The sequence below is a fragment of the Mus caroli genome, unplaced genomic scaffold (genome assembly GCF_978045245.1).
Source record: "Mus caroli unplaced genomic scaffold, Mus_caroli_1 scaffold_20, whole genome shotgun sequence".
Lineage (NCBI taxonomy): Eukaryota > Metazoa > Chordata > Mammalia > Rodentia > Muridae > Mus > Mus caroli.
In genome coordinates this window covers 26,801,768-26,823,147 of record NW_028227275.1, presented here as the reverse complement: position 1 = coordinate 26,823,147, position 21,380 = coordinate 26,801,768, and the positions used below count along the sequence as shown (strand labels likewise).

Genomic DNA, 21,380 nt, shown 5'->3' with positions numbered 1-21,380 from the left:
CAGGGACACATATTGTCTTGACTTTGGTCCTAGTTTGCTTTCCTGTTGCTCTGATGAAATACAGACCAACGCAACTTGAGAAGTAATGGGTTTATTTTGTTTATAGGTTACAGTCCATTGTTGAGGGAAACCAAGGCAGGAACCAATCTGAGACTATGGAAGGATTTTAGGGCATAGTTTGACCACATCTTTCAGAGAATGGCATTTCCCTCCCTAAGAATAGATGAGGATGTAACAAGTTTATGAAAGGAACATGAAAACATCTCCAGATGACTTTTTTCAAAAGGGAATCCAGAGTACCAGCAAAGGGACACAGAAATGACTTCGGTCTTCCTCAATTTCTAGAGAATAATTAGATCAAATGATGGTCCCAGATGTTTTTCTGAAGTAAAACAGCATAGTTGTGCTTTTTATAACCTTGAACATGCTGGCCTGTGAATAAAGCCTCTGGTCTCAGTGATTAAATGCAAACCTGTAACTCCATTATCAAAGGAGCTGGACCAATATAAATGAGCCAGTGTGTGCAGTTGGCCCTGTGTGCTCTCCTGCTGTGAATCCCTTGGTCTCCCATTTCACTCCTTTATCATCAATCAGGAGACCTGATTTGGTCACATCTCTCATGTATTCTCCAAAAGTGATAAGTTCCCAGACTCCTCCCTTATGTGCTAACAAGGAACCCTGTCGAAATCATGTGTCCTTAGCTGTTTCTCTTGATCCAAACACTTCACATCAACACTGTGTGACCACAAAACTGCTTCTGTATGCCTCTCAAGTCCCTGCCTTGGGTTGGCATTCCATGAGTACCAGTCCCAGCCAGTTATTCTCAGGAGTGTCTGTGTGAATAAAGAAGAGAGGAGAATTTCTCTCATCTCCAGCTTGCTTTCAAATAGAAACTTTTCTCAGTAAAAAGTCCTCCAGTATCTGCCATCTTTCTCCATCAAGCTCAGAGCTAGTCCCTGAACAGCAGGCTGAGTCATGATTGCTGTTATATCCCCCCTGCACCCCACCCATCCTCCTCTCAGGTTTTCCCTTACTGTAACAAATACCTGAGAGACATTGTGAGAAGAGCGAGGGTTTATTTGGCTGATGGTCTCAGAAGTTAGAACCATGATTTGCTGGTCCTGTATTCTCTGGGATTGTGGCAGCACTGAAGTACGCTGAGGGCATTACTCAGGTCATGGAAGCCAGGAAGACAAGAATGAGGTAACAAATGGCTTGAGACAAGCGTTATCTCCAAGTGGAATTCAGTGCCCTACTTCATTCTCAGTTACCATCATTTTCCATTGAAGCCATCAAATTAAGAAATCATCAGCAGACCGAACTCTTAGAAGCCCCCCCCCATACCTAATTACCTCTGAATGATTAAATTAACCAGCTTTGGTTACATCCTTCCACGTAGGAGACTTTGGGGAACATACCATATAAAAAACAGACCACTCCATGCCTGTAGACGCATACTATATTCACCCAGTGAGAGAAGAGGCCTTGGAAGTGTTACAGTCCTAATGAGACTATTTTTTCAGCATCCCTCTAATATGCACCATTCCCCCAGCCACCTACCTGGGAATGATGGTTTCAACTAAAGTCTACATTGTCTTGGCTCTCCTTTCCAAAACACTGCCCCCTATTCCTATTTCAAGGAAGGGGCATGGACTTAACAAATAAGCAAATTTCCTTATGATCTAGAGTGTGGCTGCCTAGTTGAAGGGAATTGCACATTTGCAGGGGAGACTACAGAGGAAATCTGACTGAGATCCTTAGATAAACCTAAGTGAAACAGGTAGCAGGCTCTCTCAGCTGTCCACAGCATCTCCCTTAAGCTACCTAGTGCAAGGACTTAAAATTGGAGATTAGAAAGGGATTTATGACAGGTTTGTGAAAACAAATGCCAAATAGTTCTCTCCCTTTCTTCTTCAGGAAGCTGTGGGCCAATTTAGCAAAGGACAATATGGAACAAGTGAATGAATCATGGCCACCCCAAAGCCTCTAAGATGCCCTCCTCTATAATTTAATAATAATAAAAAAGAGCATACCTGAGTTTGCATCATTTCTGAATTGGATTAATCTTTTTTTTTAGAAAATTTTTATTAGGTATTTTCCTCATTTACATTTCCAATGATATCCCAAAAGTCTCCCATAACCTCCCCCCAACTTCTCTACCCACCCACTCCCAATTCTTGGCACTGGCATTCCCCTGTACTGAGGCATATAAAGTTTGCACTACCAATGGGCCTCTCTTTCAACTGATGGCCCACTAGGTCTTCTTCTGATACATATGCAGCTAGAGACACGAGCTCCGGGGGGTACTGGTTATTTCATATTGTTGTTTCACCTATAGGGTTGCAGATCCCTTTAATTCCTTGGGTACTTTCTCTAGGTCCTCCATTAGGGTCCCTGTGATCCATCCAATAGCTGACTGTGAGCATCCACTTCTGTGTTTGCTAGGCCCCGGCATAGTCTCACAAGAGACAGCTATATCAGGGTCCTTTCACCAAAATCTTGCTAGTGTGTGCAATGGTGTCACCCTTTGGAGGCTGATTATGGGATGGATCTCCAGATATGGCAGTCTCTAGATGGTCCACCCTTTTGTCTCAGCTCCAAACTTTGTCTCTCTAACTCCTTCCATAGGTGTTTTGTTCCCAATTCTAAGAAGGAGCAAAGTGTCCACACTTTGGTCTTCATTCTTCTTGAGTTTCATGCGTTTAGCAAATTGTATCTTACATCTTGGGTATCCTACGTTTCTGGGCTGATATCCACTTATTAGTTAGTGAGTACATGTCATGTGAGTTCCTTTGTGATTGGTTTACCTCACTCAGGATGATTCCCTCCAGGTCCATCCATTTGCCTAGGAATTTCATAAATTCATTCTTTTTAATAGCTGAGTAGTACTCCAGTGTGTAAATGTACCACATTTTCTGTTGGATGAATCTTTTTTTAACAGAAATTCTGTTCCACCCTGAGTCTGGAAATTTCTGAGATCCTTGCAGTGCTGGACTGGCTGCATAATGCTCTCAACTATTTGCACTGATGATAATCTAATCAACAGCCCTTAGAAAGCCTCTCTGCTTCCCCTTTCCAGTTTCTGTCTTTAGATTAAGTTTAGTAGGCTGAAGGGATGGTTCCAAAGTTAGGAAAGTTTCCTGGTCTTCTAGTTCATTCCCCAGCACGCATAGCAGGTGGCTCACAACTACTTGCTAGTTCAGCTCCAGGGACTTCAATGGCCTTCCTGGTCTCTGGAAATATCCATACACTTGTGGCCAGACAGACAGACAAACAGACACACACACACACACACACACACACACACACACACACAGAGAGACACTATATAAATACATATTAAAATAAATCTTTTATAGAAATAGTAATTTGTACTCAGTTATAAAGATGTGATAGTATTCCAGTTTGTGTGTGTGTGTCATGTTTTCCATCATGCATGTGCTTGTTTTTTCCATTGTGTGTGTGTGTACTTCTGTGTGTGTGCTTGAGTATCCATTTGTGTATGAGCACATGTCTATGTGCTTGTACATATGTATTACATTCACACAGTATTTTCTTTATACATTCATACATTGATGGACATTTAATTTGGTGCTGTAATCTGACTATTTTGAATAATGTTACAGTGAACATGAGAGCACGGATAGCTAACTCTTCATTGTGGCTCTTTAAATTCCTTTGGCTAAGATGACGTCCCACATGCTATAGCTTTGGGCCTGTTATCATAAAGAGTATTTAGGGGGAATTGGGTTCCTGACTTCATGCTCTCACCTTGTGCCAATGGGGCAGCCAGCAAAGAAACTCTTTTCCTTCGTTAATACTTAGCTCAGAAAACAGTACCAAGGGGTGGAGGATACATGGCCTTCAGATGCTTGATTTTGAGCAAGATGAATCTTTGCTAAACCTTGCTACTGCATGTATCTAAATAAGACAGGCAATTTGCTGCCTTCTTCATCTGAGCAAAACTATTTCTGAAGCAAGGCCGGGTGTTTGAAATGGTGTTTATAGCTTCATGTTGAAGAGATGCACCTGAGGACTGGAGAGATGGCTCAGTGGTTAAGAGCACTGGCTGCTCTTCCAGAGGTCCTGAGTTCAATTCCCAGCAACCACATAGTAGCTCACAACCATCTGTAATGCAAACTGATGCCCTCTTCTGGTGTGTCTGAAGATAGCTACAGTGTACTCATATACATAAAAGTATTCAATAATTCTTTTAAAACAAGAGATGCACCTTCTTTATCAAAATTGTGGAGGTGCCAAACTCTGACTATGTATCCTGTGACTCGTCTTCTCTTAAACATGTGCAAGTGTGTAATGGGAAATTTCAAACATGTCCAGCTAAAAGAAGACGGAGAAGATCCCAACCTGAGGTAATATTCTCAAAAGAGCAGAGTTCTCACATATACCTTTGCTTTTAAATGTTTCTATTCTTTTGAAGTGAACGATTCACTTTTACATATTTTTTTGAAAGGAGAGATTTTAACGTTACTACAATAAGTTTAGTTTATTCCAATAATGGGGAAAATTATTAATGATGACTAGTAGTAATAATTGCTACTAATACAGGACAGAATAAAATGTGATCTTGAGGCAAGAACTAGAATAAAACAAGAACCAAGAATATGCAGAGCTCATTTAACTATGGTAGAAAATATCTGTTATGTTAGATTCTGGGTAGGGCTAGAGAGATGTCTAATTAGTCAAGACGACCTGGGTCTAGATTCCACCACCTAAGCTGAGCAGCTCAATCACCTGTAATTCCAGCTTAAGGGTTGAGAGATTATGTCCTCTTTTGTCTTCTCTGCACAAGCACACACACACACACACACACATACCCATGGGCAAGCATGCATGCACGCACACAAACAAACATGGAAGGGCAAGCATGCATGCACACACACATATGTGTACACACACAAAGCAGAGAGTGAAAGAAACAGAAAGAGAAAAAGAGAGAGAAAATCAATTGATCTGTCAGTCAATCAATCAACTAACCACCAAGTCAAACACAATCCCCTGTATTCTTCAAAAGGAAACAATTGGGTCAGTGTGCCCTTTTTCTGGCTTAACCACTTCTGATGATCAGATCTTTTCTGAACTACTAAAGCAACATCTCTAATATCAAGACACTTACAATGCACAGAGGCCCAGCGCACAGTTTTCTATCCATTAGAGCAAAGAAGCAGAAGGATGCAGGCCCATCCTCCTTGGACTTGTACATTAGCATTCCAAGTCCCACTAGACCAAAATCAGGCATTGGGCTCTGAACCACTGAAGGAAATGAGATCAATGAAAATTGTATCCTTTCTGTGGCTTTGCTAGATGAGGCTTCCAAAGCTTAGGCTTAAGGTAAATTCAGTGGGTCTACCAGGTGTGTGCTTACCTTTTATGCCATTAACAATCTCAAGTTGCTAAGTGAAAGAAGGACCCAGAATTCCACAGCTGACTAGGTTCATGCCATGCTTAGCAAACAAGCAGTGAAAGCCAAGCTTTAAGGAAATCATGAAGTTAAGCAGCCAATCCATATAGAGGGCAGTCCGGGGATAAATGCATCAACTCATGCTCTGCTGCTTCTGAGGACTCAATGCTTGTGAAAGGGAAGAGGAAAGTGGAAACTGAAACAGACTTAAAATCAACCAGAAGAGGAAAGTGAAACTTGCCACTGAGACCTTCTATGTCCTGAACACAGCATTGGATAAGCTCTGGACTCTGCCTCTGGTGTCTGGACTCTGCCTCTACTTAGAGTGGACTGAGATTTCTGAACTGCTCAGCCCACACCCAGCTTTTCACAGCAGCACAGAAACAGATCACCATCATGAGGTCAGTGCAATCTCTGCTTCTCCAATTAAATGATAAACTGAGCTGATCACTGCACAGAGAGTCTTAAGTTGTCTGCTTACTTGTAGATTGAAAACACTTGCATGAGCATGGCTTTTTTTTATTGGACCTTTTTCATTATTTCTCTATGTAAATGTGCAAGACACTGCAGTTTTTGAAACTGCTCACTGGATGCCCCTGGAGAATATTGATAGACACAGATAGGTCCACTGAAGCACAAAGTTTGACTCAAAGCTAGCAGTAGAGGAGTCACTCTTTCTGGGATTTTTTTGTTGTTTTATTCAAAGTGATCAAGACAATAGAAAGTTTTGTGTGTGTGTGTGTGTGTGTCTGTCTGTCTGTCTGTGTTTCCATGTGTGTGTGTTTGTTTTGTGTATCTGTATGTGTGTCTGTATGTGTGTGTCTCTCTGTTTATGTGTATCTCTGTGTCTCTGTGTGTGTGTGTGTGTCCACATGTGTGTTGCTGCTTATGTATGCAGTGTGTGTATGTGCCTCTCTGTGTTTGTGTGTGTGTTCTTTTTTAAAGGATCCAATCCTTCACTAGCAGCTAGTGTAAGAGTAGGAAACAGTACTGCAAGCTCACTTCATGTTTGTGAAAACTATGACCACTTCATGATTGAGGTTTTAATAAATAGTTCTCACAGATGAGCAGGGGTTTTATTTAAATAGGGTTTTCTTTTTAATTTCTCATATGCCACAAAATCTCAAAGTTTAAAGTTTATGTTTTTTCTAGTATCTAAGGCTTCAGGATAAGCAAAAACCCATTTTCACTAAAATACAAACTCTGCTTAATTTGTAGCTATGAAAGCAGAACACTGGTTACCTAGAGATGGTAAGGGTAGAATATGAAGATACACACAGGAATCTCAGGGATGTCAGACATAATTTATAAGGATTGTGGGTGGACACATGGGCATAAACAATTGTTGAGACCCAGTGTACACAAATCATTAAAATAAGTGCATTGTATTACAAGTAGAGAATAATCATAGAATTTGTGATGTTTTTAAAAAGATTTATTTATTTTGTATATATGCATACACTTTGGGTGTCTTCAGACAAACCAGAAGAGAGCATCAGATCCCATTACAGATGGTTGTGAGCCACTATGGGGTTGCAAGTGCTCTTAACTGTTGAGCCATATCTCCAGACAGTGAATTTTTTTTTAACTGAAACTATACCTGCCATTGGAGGAGACTCAGAAAGGACTAAGAGGAAGGGCTAATGTTTCTGACAAATACATATCAGGGAAGGATACAAGCATTGATGGCTGAGGGAAGGCTGATGACATTAGCTACTGTGGAAGCTAAGAAAAAAGACAGTCTTCCCTACCCTCAACTCCAAGGGTAACAAGGGTTAGCAAGGTTCAGGTTGGAATCACAAGGGATGAAAATCATGCACTTGCAAGGACATTAGCTTACTCATTCCCATAGAATGGGCCTCTGAGAAGATCAGTATTAGTTCTGAGTGTGTCTGACCAGAAAACCGACATGTGTAGAACTTTAATGGCAAACCTGAACAAGCGGCTTTGATGTGTTTTCTGTTTGGCTGAATATAGAGCTACCAATCTAAGCAGGTTCTAGCTGGACCCTCTAGATTTTGCAGGCCAGGAATCTATACCACTACATTCTGTGATACCAGAGGTTGCTTGAGCTGTTCTTCCCCAGTAATGTTAGAAATTGAAGAATGGGGTCAATAAAGGACCTGGGAAGGCACCTGGCCCCTTCTGGATAAGAATCTCCTGTAAAGTCTCATGAAAAGCTCTTGTTCTAGCTACAGCTTTGTCTGTTTTGGCCTTTCAGTCTAGGCAGTAAATGTTCCTACGTCTAAATTTCCCATAACCCAACTTAACCAAATTGAGTATTATGTCTGTCTCTCTGTGTTAGTTACATTGCTTAGGATGCTATGATAAGAGACCTGATGAAAGCAACCTAAGGAAGACAATGTTAATTTATGTCAGCTCAGAGTTTGAGGGGACGAACATGCAGTGAATGCATGGTAGTAACAGCACATGCTGCTCTCACTGTGGTTAGTGAGGAAGCAGAGGCAGGTGAATACTGGTGCCCAGCTTGCTTTATTTCATTTATTTTTTTTTTAAATTTAATCTTAGACCCTGGCCCAGGGTGGTTTGCCACCCACATTTTGGGAGACTTGTACTGTAAACTTAAATGTTTTTGACAACCTTCCTAGATATACCCAAAGGTGTGTTTCTAAGGTAATTGTACACCCCATCAGATTGAGAGTGGAAATTAGATGACACAGCATCTTTCTCCTTTTTACTCAATTTGTGTAAGGGCAGAGGCAGGTAAGAGCTGAAGTCAGTCAAGGCCTTGAAGATGCATGGGTCACTCCTCGTTCAGAACGATCTGCCTCTGGATAGCAGACACCTAGAAGACAACACCTAGAGTTCTAGCTCATTAACATAAGAATTTGTGGATTGCTGTTTTGTGGCTATCTTCATGTCCTTCTGATTCCTCTTCAAGAGTGCTCAAGGATAATTCTGAAATCTAAAGCTCCACCTAATGAGTATGTCTCAGAGAACTGGAAATTCCTTCCTTTCTTTGAGTCAGAGTCTCCTCATGTCACCTTGGCTGGCCTCAAACACACACAGATCAGCTGACTTCTGCCCCCCCCCCCTTTCTCCCTGAGTTCTGGGATTGGGAATGTCCATGGCCAGGCTCAGTATTGAAGTCTGTTTTATCAGAGGTGGGAAGCACACTAACAGGGCCCTCTTCTTCCTGAGGTGCACCTGCCACCCTGTAATTTAGAACAGGGATAAAGAATGACAGCCTCTGAAATTGTACTGTGTTTCTGTCCTGAGTCATTAGCAGCTTTTGTAGATGATTAAATTGCAAAATTGCAGGGAATTCAAGATTATTGAATCAATAAATATAAGGTAAGGCTAAGAAGGGACATGGGTATAGAACTGGTTTAAAGGGACCACAGATTTGTTGATATACATGCTGAAATGGGAGTAATATTTACTTGTGGATGAAGTAGTCACCAGCAAGGCTCCCATTCCTTCAGTGTAGGAAAAACCTCCTGCACTGGCTGTGTGAATCTGTCCACGGGAACTACCACAAATGTATAGCAGGTGGAAGAGAGAAAAGGGTGCAGACTTAAAAGTGGAATGTTTAATTGGAGTTTCAAATCTGAGAAATTGGCAATTAGAAAGGAGAGGCAGAAAATAAACATCTCCTAGAGCCCGTGGCTCACATTGTCATCTGAGTCTAAAACCCAAAAGAAGGTGGTTAATTTTTCAATATCCTGAGTCTCCATCCAGTTACCATGCACAAGTAAACATCACAAGTTACACAAGATTTGTGGGTACTCATTGGAGTGACCATGTTTTTTGTTTGTTTGTTTTGTTTTTCTCCACAGTGAGATCAACCGGGAATCTCTGGAAACAATCCTTCCACAGCTGAAGTGCCATTTCACCTGGAATTTATTCAGGGAAGGAAGTATGCCGAGTCATCTGGAAGACAGGGTGTGCAACCAGGTTGAAAATTTAAACTCTGAGGAGAAGGCAACAATGTATGACTTATTGGCCTACATAAAGCACCTAGATGGCGAAAGCAAGGCAGCCCTGGAGTGCTTAGGGCAAGCTGAAGTTTTACGGAAGTCAGAGCACAATGATCAAGCAGAAATTCAACTTCTGGTCACCTGGGGAAACTACGCTTGGATCTACTATCACATGGGCTGTCTCTCAGAAGCTCAGGCTTATGTTGACAAGGTGAGACAAGTTTGCCAAAAGTTTGCGAATCCTTACAGCATGGAATGCCCAGAACTTGACTGTGAGGAAGGATGGACACGCCTAAAGTGTGGAAGAAATGAACGAGCGAAAATGTGCTTTGAAAAGTCTCTAGAAGAGAAGCCCAAGGACTCAGAGTGCTCCTCTGGGATGGCCATCGCCATGTTCCGCCTAGGAGAAAAACCTGAGAAGCAGTTCTCCGTGGATGCTCTGAAGCAGGCCATAGAGCTGAATCCTCAGAACCAGTACGTGAAAGTTCTCCTGGCCCTGAAACTGCTGAGGATGGGAGAAGAAGCTGAAGGGGAGCGAATGATTAAAGATGCTTTGGAAAAAGCTCCTAATCAAACGGATGTCCTCCAAAAGGCAGCTCAGTTTTACAAGAAAAAGGGTAACCTAGACAGAGCTATTGAATTACTTGAAAAAGCACTGAGATCCACAGTGAACAACAGTTCCCTCTACTCTTTGGTCTTGTGCCGTTACAGGGAAATACTGAAGCAGCTACAGAAAACGGGAGATGCTCACAGCAGTGAGAGAAGACAGAGGATGGGAGAACTGAGAAGATTAACGATGGAGTACATGCAGAAGACTCTTCAGAGGAGGCGAAGTCCTTTGAACTCCTACTCAGATCTCCTCGATTTCCCGGAAGTTAAGAGATGCTATCAGATGGTCATCAGCAAGGAGAGCCCCGATGTTGAGGAAGAAGACCTCTATGAGCGCTATTGCAACCTCCAGGAGTACCACAGGAAGTCTGAAGACCTTGCAGCCCTGAAGTGTTTCGTGAAGTTTCCCAGACATGAAAGGTCAATCAAGAAGGAAGAGGCTAAACAGCAAACATAGGCAGCAGATCTTAACCTCCAGTAGGAAATGTTGGTGGATTCTTGGCACTTTCAAGGATAAAGGAGTACCTGAATGGGTTAGGGGTTTGGGAGGTCACACACTTTGGGGCACAGGCAGGTTTTTCCTTGCACCATCTAAACCTGAGGACAAGAGGAGTGTGTCAGAGTACAGACAGACAGTCTCTCAGCTCCACTGTGAGATAGATGTGCTGTGGAGTGCTGCTTATGGGGAGAATGGGCTGGAAAATCAGGAGCCTTCCTGCCAAGGATTGCTGACAAGCACTCTTGATTGTTTCTTTAAGGAACTGCTTTCTATCCCTGACTGCTCTGCTCATCCTAGCCATACAATTTTCCAGTCAGCACATCTTATTACTAATCATGTAGGGAATGGGGCTTAAAGTTCACAGAGCACATTTTGATCACATTTTTTTCTCTCCAATAAATGGCAACTGCCAACAAAATTCACTCTGGTTTCTTCATTCCATTTCACTGTAGTTGCTTAACCCTGAAAGATTTTTTTTTTTTTTTTTTTTTGCGTAAGGCTAGAATATTTTTTACACATCGTTTTTGTATGCTACTGTGGTTTTACGGCTGTGTGTGTGTGAGTGTGTGTGTGTGTGTGTGTTTGTGTTTGTGTATCCCTAAGAATGAATCTGGAGTTAACATATATGCCAAATAGAAATTGTAGAATAAATGTAAAAGTTTCAATTAGAATACAGTCCTGTGTGAGGTGGTAAGAGGCAGGAAAATAAAACAGAACTATTAAGTCTCAGTGTTTCTTCTTTTATCATTTGGGGTACCTCATGAGACCGCTCAACCCCTTTCTGAAGAAAAAATGAAAGTTTTCTAGAATAAGAGAAGCCAAGCAATCAGGTGGGGAAACATGGTGGGGGATCCTAGGGGTACATGGTGGGAAGTGCAGGAGGATGGACATGATCAATATTTGTTATACAAATGGATGAAAATTTTCCAGTCTTCTCAAGGTCCTTCCTCTGCTAAGATGATTGGAAATTGTGAATGCTCATCAGAGTATCAAATCACAGGTGTTTTAACATCTATGTCTACACTGAGCTAATCAAGTATAATCAGTGTATATAGGAACTTCTATTCTTCTTGCAGTCCACATGATCCAGTTGAGCCCTGTGTACAGTTAGGAGCTGAGTATTTGGCCACACTTCTGGGGGCCCAGAGATATCTGAGCAAATGCCCTCCCATCCGTGTGTGAGGCCACAGGTGGTCAGCACCTGCTTCTGAGACTTTCCCTCTGCTCAGCCTTCAGGAGGGTCTCTCTTCATGTGTTCAATTGCAGACAGTATTGTTGCTGTTGTTGTTTTCAGACAGAGTTGCCCTGTTAGCCAAGATAGGCATGGAATTCACGGTGAAGGACAAGCTTGTCTCAAATAGTTCTCTTGCTTTAGCATCCCTCCTTCTGGGATTTCACGTGTATGGAGCCAAGCTCAGCTTTGAAGTCACTGTTTAATCCATTCATAAGTATCATTTATAGCAACAAGTTATACACAACAAAGGAATAAAAGAGAAATAGGATTAGCTGTTGAATAAATTTCTTCCCCTTAGATGGGTGATTAAATTCTGGACAAAATAACTCAAATAAGTTCTGAAGTGATTGCCTAGTCAGTTTAGTAAATGGAAACTTAATAAGTGGTGTATGTGGGTGGAGGGCCCTGACAATACATGGAACTGCCTCTCCTGATTTAGAACTGTGCAAAAACTCCACACACCAAGGAGCCTCTGATAAACACAAAATATACTTATCAAAACCTGGAAACTTGAAGTAGCTTGACATTGACTGAATGCTCTTCGTAAAGAATGACCAGGGTAACAAGCTTCTGTCCCAGGAAGGTAAGCATCAGGTCAGATTACATGGCATTCTATGTTTTAGGCCAGACTGAACAATACAACAAGACTGTATGTGAAAAAATTACTCATGAGATATGGGGTGGGAAATGGAATAAGGAGTGTAAAAATTAAAATAGTTTAAAATAATGATAAAAAATAAATATACATAATACAAAACTTTTTCGTTGTAAAAATTAGTTGCAGAAGCATGAAAATGAAGCATGGAGGGTGAAGACAATAACGTTGGGATTTAGTGAGAGAGTGGCTTCTGAGAGTTCTTCCTATGGAAAAAATAAGTATTGAAGGTGATTCATGTTCATAGATTGAAGCAGCCATTCCACAGCTTATACATGCATCAGACCATCATGCTCCAGCATGGTCCATGGAATTTATATAAAAGTCAGTCATATTTATATTTAAATGTAATAATGTAATGAAAGGCTATGTAAGGAACAATAGCACAGTAAGTAACGGCACCCTGTAGCATCCCTTGTCACACACCCCCATATGTCATCATCTATTGAATAATTCTAAAACAAAGCTGCATGTTTATGGCACATGTCCCTCAGAAACAAAACACATCATCATTTTCCTGTAACATAAGGCAGGCGTGGGGAAATTTTAAAAAATATGCATAACCACAGGAACATGCTAAGGCATAGGTGTGTGCATGAAAAGAGCGGTGCCATCTCAAAGGGAAGTGCTAGCACTTACTAACCACTTCTCATTGTACGATACTAGTTTAGAAGGTGATAGATGGCACATCTGAGAGTATAATGCTCCAAGCACGTTTATCTATAGATTCTTTCTCATTATGAAATTCTGGAACATGAAGAAGACACAACAATTGCCACATTAAAAGAACACAGATAACCAGATGGAGATAAGGGCAAACTGTTTTAGTTATACCAAACTATCCCAAATCTGTAACATAGAAAATACTCAATTTGTTTGCTTAGAAATGAATTGAAAAGATAGCTGAGATGAGGTTGATCATTTGTTTTACCAGTCCTTTTGTAAGATCTCCCTCACTCTAATTCTCTCTCTCCCCCTTCCTCCCAATCCCTGATCTGCTCCTACATTCCCTCTGTTCCTGTTTATCCCTCTATCTATCATCTATGTTTATACTATCTATGTATCTATGTATCTATGCATGCATGTATCTACAACCTATCTATGTATCTATATATGTATCTATATATCTATCTATGTATCCCTGTATCTATCTATGTATCTAAGTATCTATGTATCTATCTCTGTATGTATGTATGTATGTATGTATGTATGTATCTATCTATCTATCTATCTATCTATCTATCTATCTATCTATCTATCTATGCTGTATCACACACACATGCACAGAATGAGTAACAATACCTATATGTGTATGTTTGTTTCTCCTTTAAATTCTGTATGTGCACACTGACTTACAGGTATTAGAGCATTTCACATAGACAGTAACTAATACAAGTTCTTAGGAGTCTTTCAGATATCCTTCTGGTTGTCTAACCTCCTCTCTCTTTCCCCTGTATTCTTTAAGATTCAGTAGTGTGTATATTCCCAGAGCTTCCTTGCTTTGTCCCTCCTAGCCCTATGCAGTTTGATTTTGCTGTGCTCTGGTTCCATCCAATCAAAGAATACAGATCTTAATGTTCCCAAAAAATACAGTCACAAGTCTGTGATATTAGCAGATTTTATTGAATATGATAGGGTTGGGAAAGCAACAAGGTGTATCACACAACTCTCCATAGTCTGAATGGTGTCAGGTAGCAATTTTGTCATTTTGTTGTTGTTGTTGGCACATCCCACAGAGGTTACTGCTTTATTCTATCGTCCTGAAGCCTTAAATCTTACTTAGTGGTGAATAAATACCAATATATGTAGACCACAGAAATCCACCACAATTATCTGAAATCAAACACTTGTATACAAAAAGATGCATTGATAATTGGGTTGGGGGTCATTGACCAGCAGGTTCTGGCTGTGGTAAAGCCTATAAAAATAGGCCTATGGACTGAAACACTGTAAGGATATCTTGCAATTCTCTCCTTTGTGATGCTCACCATTGCTCATTTATTTTGCTGTCAGATGTTGCTGAAATTTGGGACATCCCATAAAAAATAAGCCTTAATGTGTCAAGTGTCCTTTGATCAGGATACTGGAAGACTGGTGTTAGAGAAGATGCAATCCAAAGGCACACTCATACGGAAAATGTCCAGCCTGTGTGACTGGAGAATGGACACTCCTGGCACACACTCATAGGCCCTCAACCATAAATTAGGGCTGTAGAAGCAATAGAAAGCAATAGAAGCAATAGAAAAGGCACCATCTGTACCTTCCTTCATGGGGTTTTATATAGTTAAGGCAACAGCTGGAAAAGAATCGTAGAAAAGGGAGTCATGCTCACACTTAACAAGCCACTCAAGAAGCTCTACCTCAAAACTCAGGGGTCACTGCTCCTGTGAGCCTCAGGGCCTTCTCATAACATGACATGGCTTCACTTGTGTCCCCTCTCAGTCTGTAGATGAGCCCAAGGAGGCTCAAGCTTTCCAGGACATGATCTTCCTTGCGTCTTTCAGCCAGGTTCTCCAAAGCCTTGAGAAGTTTATCCCTGTAGTAAGAAGTTACCTCTATTTTCAGGCCTTTTAAGTAATGTGTGATGGCTGCCTCTTCTGATTTCTTATAGTATTGTTGGAAGTTGCCATACCGGAAATGAATCTCTTGCTGAATATGATCTTGCAAGTTACTCATGCTTAACACTTTCTGAAAATTGTCCTCTGCTTCTTTTAGCTGACCAATCTCCAAATACATTTCAGCCAGATTAAGATATGCCAATTCATATGTGGGTTTCAGTTCTAAAGTCTTTTTAAAATGACGTATAGCCAAATGGATGGATTCGTCTGCTCTTTTTCTATCTTCCCCTCTTGGTTGCATGTTTGAAGCTTGCTTTATTTGAATCAGTCGTTTCTTATGGCAAAGGCCAATCTGGAAATGCAAGAAGGTGGAGCAAGGTTGTTTCTGCAAGGCTCTTTCAAAGTACTCAAGAGCTTCTTTCACCAATCCTTTCCTTCGGTAAAATTTGGCTACATATCCAAAGACATAAGGCTGTGAGGATATCCTGGGTAGAGTTTCTTTAATGTGTTTTTCTGCTTCTTCTAGTTGGTGTAAATCCTGAAGCTTTAGGGCAAGAAGAACTTTAAGGTATGGATCTTCTGGTTTGACGCTGACAGCCTTCCTTAAATGTTGGAGAGAAGTGCCATCAATGTGATCCAGGCGATAGGCTACGACTGCATAGCCAGCATTGTATTCAGGGTTTTCTGGCTCCACTTTCAGAGCCTTTTCAAAGCAGGCCATGGCTCGTGTATAATTTTGTGTGCCACACTTCAACAAGGCCCAGCCTTCCTCACAGTCCATCTCAGCACACTCCAGCCTGTACCGAAAGGGACTTGAAAATTCCTTGCAAACCTTCTCCACCTTGTCCAGGTAGATCTGGGCTTCTGACAAGCTGCCCCTGTGGTAATGCAGCCAGGCACAGTTGCCCCAGGTCACCAGGCTTCTCCTGCTCAATTGCTCACTTTGGGTCAAGGCTTCAGCTTCATGTAAGCTCTGCAGGGCTTCCTCCTGCTGTTCTTTCAGGTGCCTCACATAGGCCAGGAGGTTGTACATCCCGATGCTGTAGCTGGCATCAAAGAACTCAGTTTCTGAGATTCTTACTTCCAAATCAGGCATGTCATCCTTTTCTATAACCAACCTCCATGTGAAATGGCATCTCAGCTCAACCAGGCTGTCATAGATGGGACTACTATGAGAATTTGCACTGTAAAAAAAAAGACAACACTTATTGATACCTTTTACAAATTCTGTGTACTGGGGATAAACCACATTTAAGTCACCAAACAACCTGCTAACACCAAACAACCTGTATATTAATCCCTTATAGGGAATTAATTTTACATATTAATTGAATAAAAAACACATTACTTAATAGTGCTACCATTTCATTAAAAAAATCTTAAGGTTAATTAATGTAATGACTTCATTAATATTAATCGAGTTTAATCCATGTTGGTGAGCATTACGCTATCTTGACAAAAAATTTAAAGTCACTTAGAATAGTGTCTTTTGGGAGAGAATATATTCATTAAGGCTGGACAGCAGGCAAGCCTATGAGACGTTTTCCAAGTTGATGATTGATATGGGAAGTCCCATCCTATTATGGTTGTTCATCAACGTGGGAAGTCCCATCCTATTATGGTTGATGACATGCCTGGGTAGATGTTCCTGAATTCTAATAGCTGAAGGCTGAGCAACCCTGAAGGAGAAATCCGGTAGGCCACACTTCTCCTTGGTCTCTGATTCAGATCTGGTTTCTGGGTTCCCACTTTGACTTCCTACTGTGCCTTCACCTTGTGATGGTCTACACCTGAAAAAGAAATAATCCCTCTGCTCCCCAAGTTGCTTTTGGTCCTAGTCTTCATCACAGTGATAGAAACCCTTAAAAAGACATTGATGATCCCTAAGAATCAGGAAAGACTAACCAAGAGTGACCCTTATGTCTATAAAGGCCAGAGGACAAGGAGGCCTGCTGGAAAGGCTGTCTGCAAGATCTCAGAAGGCTACTGCTCCCTTGCCATCTCACCACTATGCTTGCACAGAAAGGAGTTGGATGGCTGGGCAAGTTTTCAAAAGGCCTCAGTCCTGGATGACTTTCCCAAATGCCTATGCATGTAATAGATGAGAGGTTGACACCTCCTTCCTCCAACTGGTGCATGGAAGTACAGGACCATAGAGTAAAGCTGACACAGTATAAGGTCAAACGTATCTCCTGTTATGCTTATTGAATATTGCAAGGACAGGTGATTTGTTAGCTTAAAGGATGGATGGGTAAACCTAACCTCTACAATCACAGCAATTACTTCCTGCCATCTATCTAAAAGCATAGTACTGAGGGAATCTCTGTGACTGAGTGTTTCTCTTCCTATGTATCTTCTCTGAAGTTCTCTCTTTAAAAGCACTACGGACAAAAACAAATTTTCTTTTGATAGTTGAAAAAGGCTGTCTCTACAAACTAAAGCTGATTATCACTGAGCAAATTTTTTGACCTGAAGGTTTCTACTCACTACATCCCAGGATGATGAGAACAGGCACTTCCCAGAGAAAATGTCCACATAGATTCATGGTACTCTAGAGCTCTGAAAATATTTGGGGGTGAATCGCTCAAGCTTTCAAAATATTTGACCCAAGCTCAGGTAGGTGAGCACTGGCCCAGTTAGTATGAGAACAAATCTTGAGTGTCCAGTCTCCATTTTAGGGTCCCTGACCAAAGGTTGAACTCAAGTTAACTAACAGGCCAGGAACCAGCACCAGTTTACACACTATGCCCCAACAACACCTGTGTCTAATACGAGTCTCCAAGTGAACCTCCTACAAAACCTGTGTCTAGCACCAATGTCCAGGTTATTCCCCAACATATCTGTAAGTCCAGGTTACAAGCCTGCCCCTGATAATTTACTCCCGAACAACCAAACATATGAAAAAAAATGGAAAGTTCAATTTATGGTTTCACTCCAAACACCAGTACATTATGTTAAAGAGCATAATCACCACCCAACCAGATCTCCATCAGGCTAGATTCCCTCTTCTTGCCTCTGTAAGTAATGACCTAAAACAAGGCTCAGGGTTCTACCTTCCTGCTCTCTCAAGGTTGTCATGGAGCCCAAGCTCAAACTTGGAGACACCCCAATGTGATTGCATCAGAACTGGCGCCTCCGTGGTCTTTTTGAGGTTCCCAAACATTTCTTGGTACAACACTAGTGCATTAATGGCAAATAGACTCCCTTTCAAATGATCTACTCATGGCACTATGTTCAGAGAGAGCATAGCAGGTTTCTCCTTCCCTTGAGGCTGCAGAACTTGAACAACCTCACAGGCTCTGCTGTCACCTGATAGGAAAAACTGCTCTTCTTTCTTACTTTGATGATATCACTTGCTTTCCTCTTGGTTTGGGACCTGAAGGAGACTATAGAGCAGAATATCATCCCAGGTGTGCATTCTCTCCACCATAGGACTGCTGACGAGCCCAAGTCCTCTGTTATCAGGGAGCACTCTGAGATGTGTGCTACAAGGTCTGAATGAGTGCATGGTCACCTAGTCCCCCTCAGCATGTGCTAGATAGGCCTTGTTCAAATTGTCCGACTGGATTCTTGCTCTCTGCTCTTTTGATCAGTAAAGAGCTCACTCTCCCTCACTCCTGTACCCCTGGGGAACTGAAGTATGATTCTCTGGGTCACATATAATCTGAGGTTAAAAATATTGTCTTTTCTTTGCAGTCACCAATATGCTCCTTCTTCTTATGCTAAGTGAAGGCATGTGTGGGAGGAGGGAGCCTGGTGACAGGGCCCTTTTACTATGAGTTTTTCCTCCTGAACCAACTGCAATAACAGATAAGCTCAGAAAAGTAGGTAGAATTCCTTTAAGTGTATTTTTGTTGTTTACTACATCTAACCAAACTAGAAAAGAAAGGGGTGTGTGGTTTTTAGAATCCAAGCTTCACAGTCCTAAGATTCTAATTTGCTGGCTCAGTGTCTAACATTTCAAGCGCAGCACTGGAAATCTCTTGTTATCCCAATTGCTGAGCATACTCCAGAGCTTCTGAGTGACCAGATCTGGGGTTGGAACCTGAGAAGGAGTGTTTCCAGTAGGTACCCAATTGATACTGACACATGAGCTTCAATGGATCTTTGCTGATTTTGTTTAATGTAAGTTTTGCAGTGAGGATATTTTCATAATTTTACCATAAACATAGAAGTCTGATCAGGGTGACTAGAGAGATGGCTCAGTAGCTAACACCATTTACTGCTCCCCCTGAGGACCCTGGTTTAGTTTCCAGAAACTACATCAGGTGGATCATACCTACCCTCTAACTCAGTTTCAGGGAATTTGATGCCTTTTGGCCTTTATGGAACCTGTGGGCATGTGATAAACACACACATGCAATCAAAATTCACACACAGAAGATAAAACAAATCTATTTTATAGAAAACTCTGCACTATCAATGAAAACAAATTGAAAAATAAAAAAAGATCATCTTAAAACTGGCTGCTTCTTCATTCGACCAAGATTCAATCAACTTATCAAATCCCACCCTGCCTCCTCTCCTTTCCCCATTACTCTGAAATCAACCATCTCTTCTCTTCCACTTGGCAGTGTCTGTTCAGGCTCAGGCCTCTGTCCATCCATGGGCAGTCTCTAACCTTTCCCTTGGGAAACTGCCACTGTGGTAGGAAACTATAAGAGTGGTTGGTGCCTCCTTTGGAGAGAAAAGCACCTTCTTATTAAGTCCCTTAAGAGCAATGTGGCCGTTCCTGTGCTAGCTGATGCAGGCAAGAAGTTCTCCTATGCACGTATCCTTATCTTCCTCCCTGGATCCCTTTCATCCATGCTTGATTTCCCACTCGTGGGAAAGCTGAGGCCATGGACTTATTTATCTAGGTCTCTTTGGTTCCTTTTTTTTTTTAACTTTCTTTTTGCATCAGTCACTTGGTTACACCACCTCAGCAATTCATGCAGGGAAAGGTAAATTTTTGATGTTCTTTATGAGTGTCCAGCAATCTACCTCTTGCATTTATGGTAGTTGAATTGTCCTCGAACTCTAGAGAAGCTTCTTGCGACATATAGGGCTCAGGACCCTCCCAGACCTAAAGAATCTCCCTTCCCCTCCTCCCACAAGGCCTAAGGTCATTATGCTATTGCTGTTGTTTGCATCTTACCCAAAACCTTCCCCACTGTGCAGACTGTGCCAACCTATCAACATTAGAACATGAACAGGATGACTCCATAGGAGGAAACATGCCTGGGAACAGGTTAGTTAAGGTTCTATGTTTAGAGTGTCAAAATATACAGAACTATGGTGAGAAATGAAGAGAAAGCCTTTACCTCATGTTGCTGGGAGTCAGAAGTTGCTCCATAGCACTTCAATCCAGGCCAAGAGATGCTTCCAAACTCAATCAAAAGTGTTCTAGGGAGTCTCTGGATAAGCAAGGTATTTATACATGGAAGAATTACCAAATGGTTTGCCACTATCTCAGTTCCTAACTGAAACTGGCAAGGTTCCAACTTAGAGAAAATGAAACCTACAGAGTGCTGTCTGCTCTTCGATAAGGAAGAAGTGTGGTGGGTTGGTTTGGTGCTTGTTTGTATTTTGCTGTTAATTCTCCTTCCTTAAGAGTGGTTCCCCTCCCTAAGCCCCCAGGAGCTGTCTGTCCATCATGTACTCTGGTGATGTCATATGAAACTTCTTCCCATTTTAACTAGGAAAAAATTGCTGGAGCTTGTGGTTAGGCAGAGGAGGGGAAAGGAGGAACTGGAGGTTCAAGAGTATGGTATAGAAAGAGAGATGGTAGGAGAACAGGAGAGCAAGGAGAGAGGACAGAAGAAGAGGAGGATAAGCCATGATGAGCCAGAACCACGTGGCCAGGAGAAAACACAACTTGAAAAAGGTCTTATAGTTGGGGAATAACCTAGTATAGTGTTACATCTGTCAAATCTAGGCATATAACTTTAATTATAATTAATATATTGCAAGTTTTTATATGGGCTTAGGGTTTGAAATTCCAGCAACAAAGACATGCTTGCTTTAGGAAGCTAATGAGATTGTTTTGGGAAGCCATGTTCGTGCTGGCCCCCATGTAGTGTTTGTGTCAGGTCATTACTGAGGTTTTATACCCATTGTAGAAGCAAGAAGACCAAAGGCAGGGATCCATATTTTCATAGAACACGCTATATTATTTAGTTAAGATCACATATTGCAGGAAGGCCATAGTTTATGTATAACAGAATGCTTGAGAGAGAATTCGTGGCAGAATGAGCTTGCAGGTGATTGGTATTTCCATTTTTTATTTGGTATGTTGGTTTCAAAACAACAAAGGTCACATCATGTATATCGTTCTGTGGATTTCCTACCTTTGTCTCCTTAGACTACAATCCTGACCTTATTAGGTGTCCAAACAACTTTATTTGAATTGGCCAGTAGAACATGTGCTTAGTTATCAGACCACCATGGCCAAAAAGAGCCTAGAGGACCAAGGGAAGTGTGGAT

General features: G+C 41.5%; 2 protein-coding genes across 2 annotated transcripts; one reads left to right on the top strand and one right to left on the bottom strand.

The window, feature by feature from the left end:
* Window positions 1–5,588: 5,588 nt before the first annotated feature.
* On the top strand, window positions 5,589–10,886 carry LOC110285937 (interferon-induced protein with tetratricopeptide repeats 3-like). Its single transcript, XM_021152411.3, has 2 exons — window positions 5,589–5,820; window positions 9,220–10,886. Exons 1-2 carry the CDS (start codon window positions 5,816–5,818, stop codon window positions 10,424–10,426), a joined length of 1,212 nt encoding a protein of 403 aa, XP_021008070.1. The 5' UTR covers window positions 5,589–5,815; the 3' UTR covers window positions 10,427–10,886.
* A 3,089-nt stretch (window positions 10,887–13,975) lies between these two features.
* LOC110286033 (antiviral innate immune response effector IFIT1-like) lies at window positions 13,976–20,304 on the bottom strand. The gene is made up of 2 exons (XM_021152488.2): window positions 20,219–20,304; window positions 13,976–16,099 (listed from the first exon to the last, which is right to left on the bottom strand). Exons 1-2 carry the CDS (start codon window positions 20,248–20,250, stop codon window positions 14,719–14,721), a joined length of 1,413 nt encoding a protein of 470 aa, XP_021008147.1. The 5' UTR covers window positions 20,251–20,304; the 3' UTR covers window positions 13,976–14,718.
* Window positions 20,305–21,380: the final 1,076 nt, after the last annotated feature.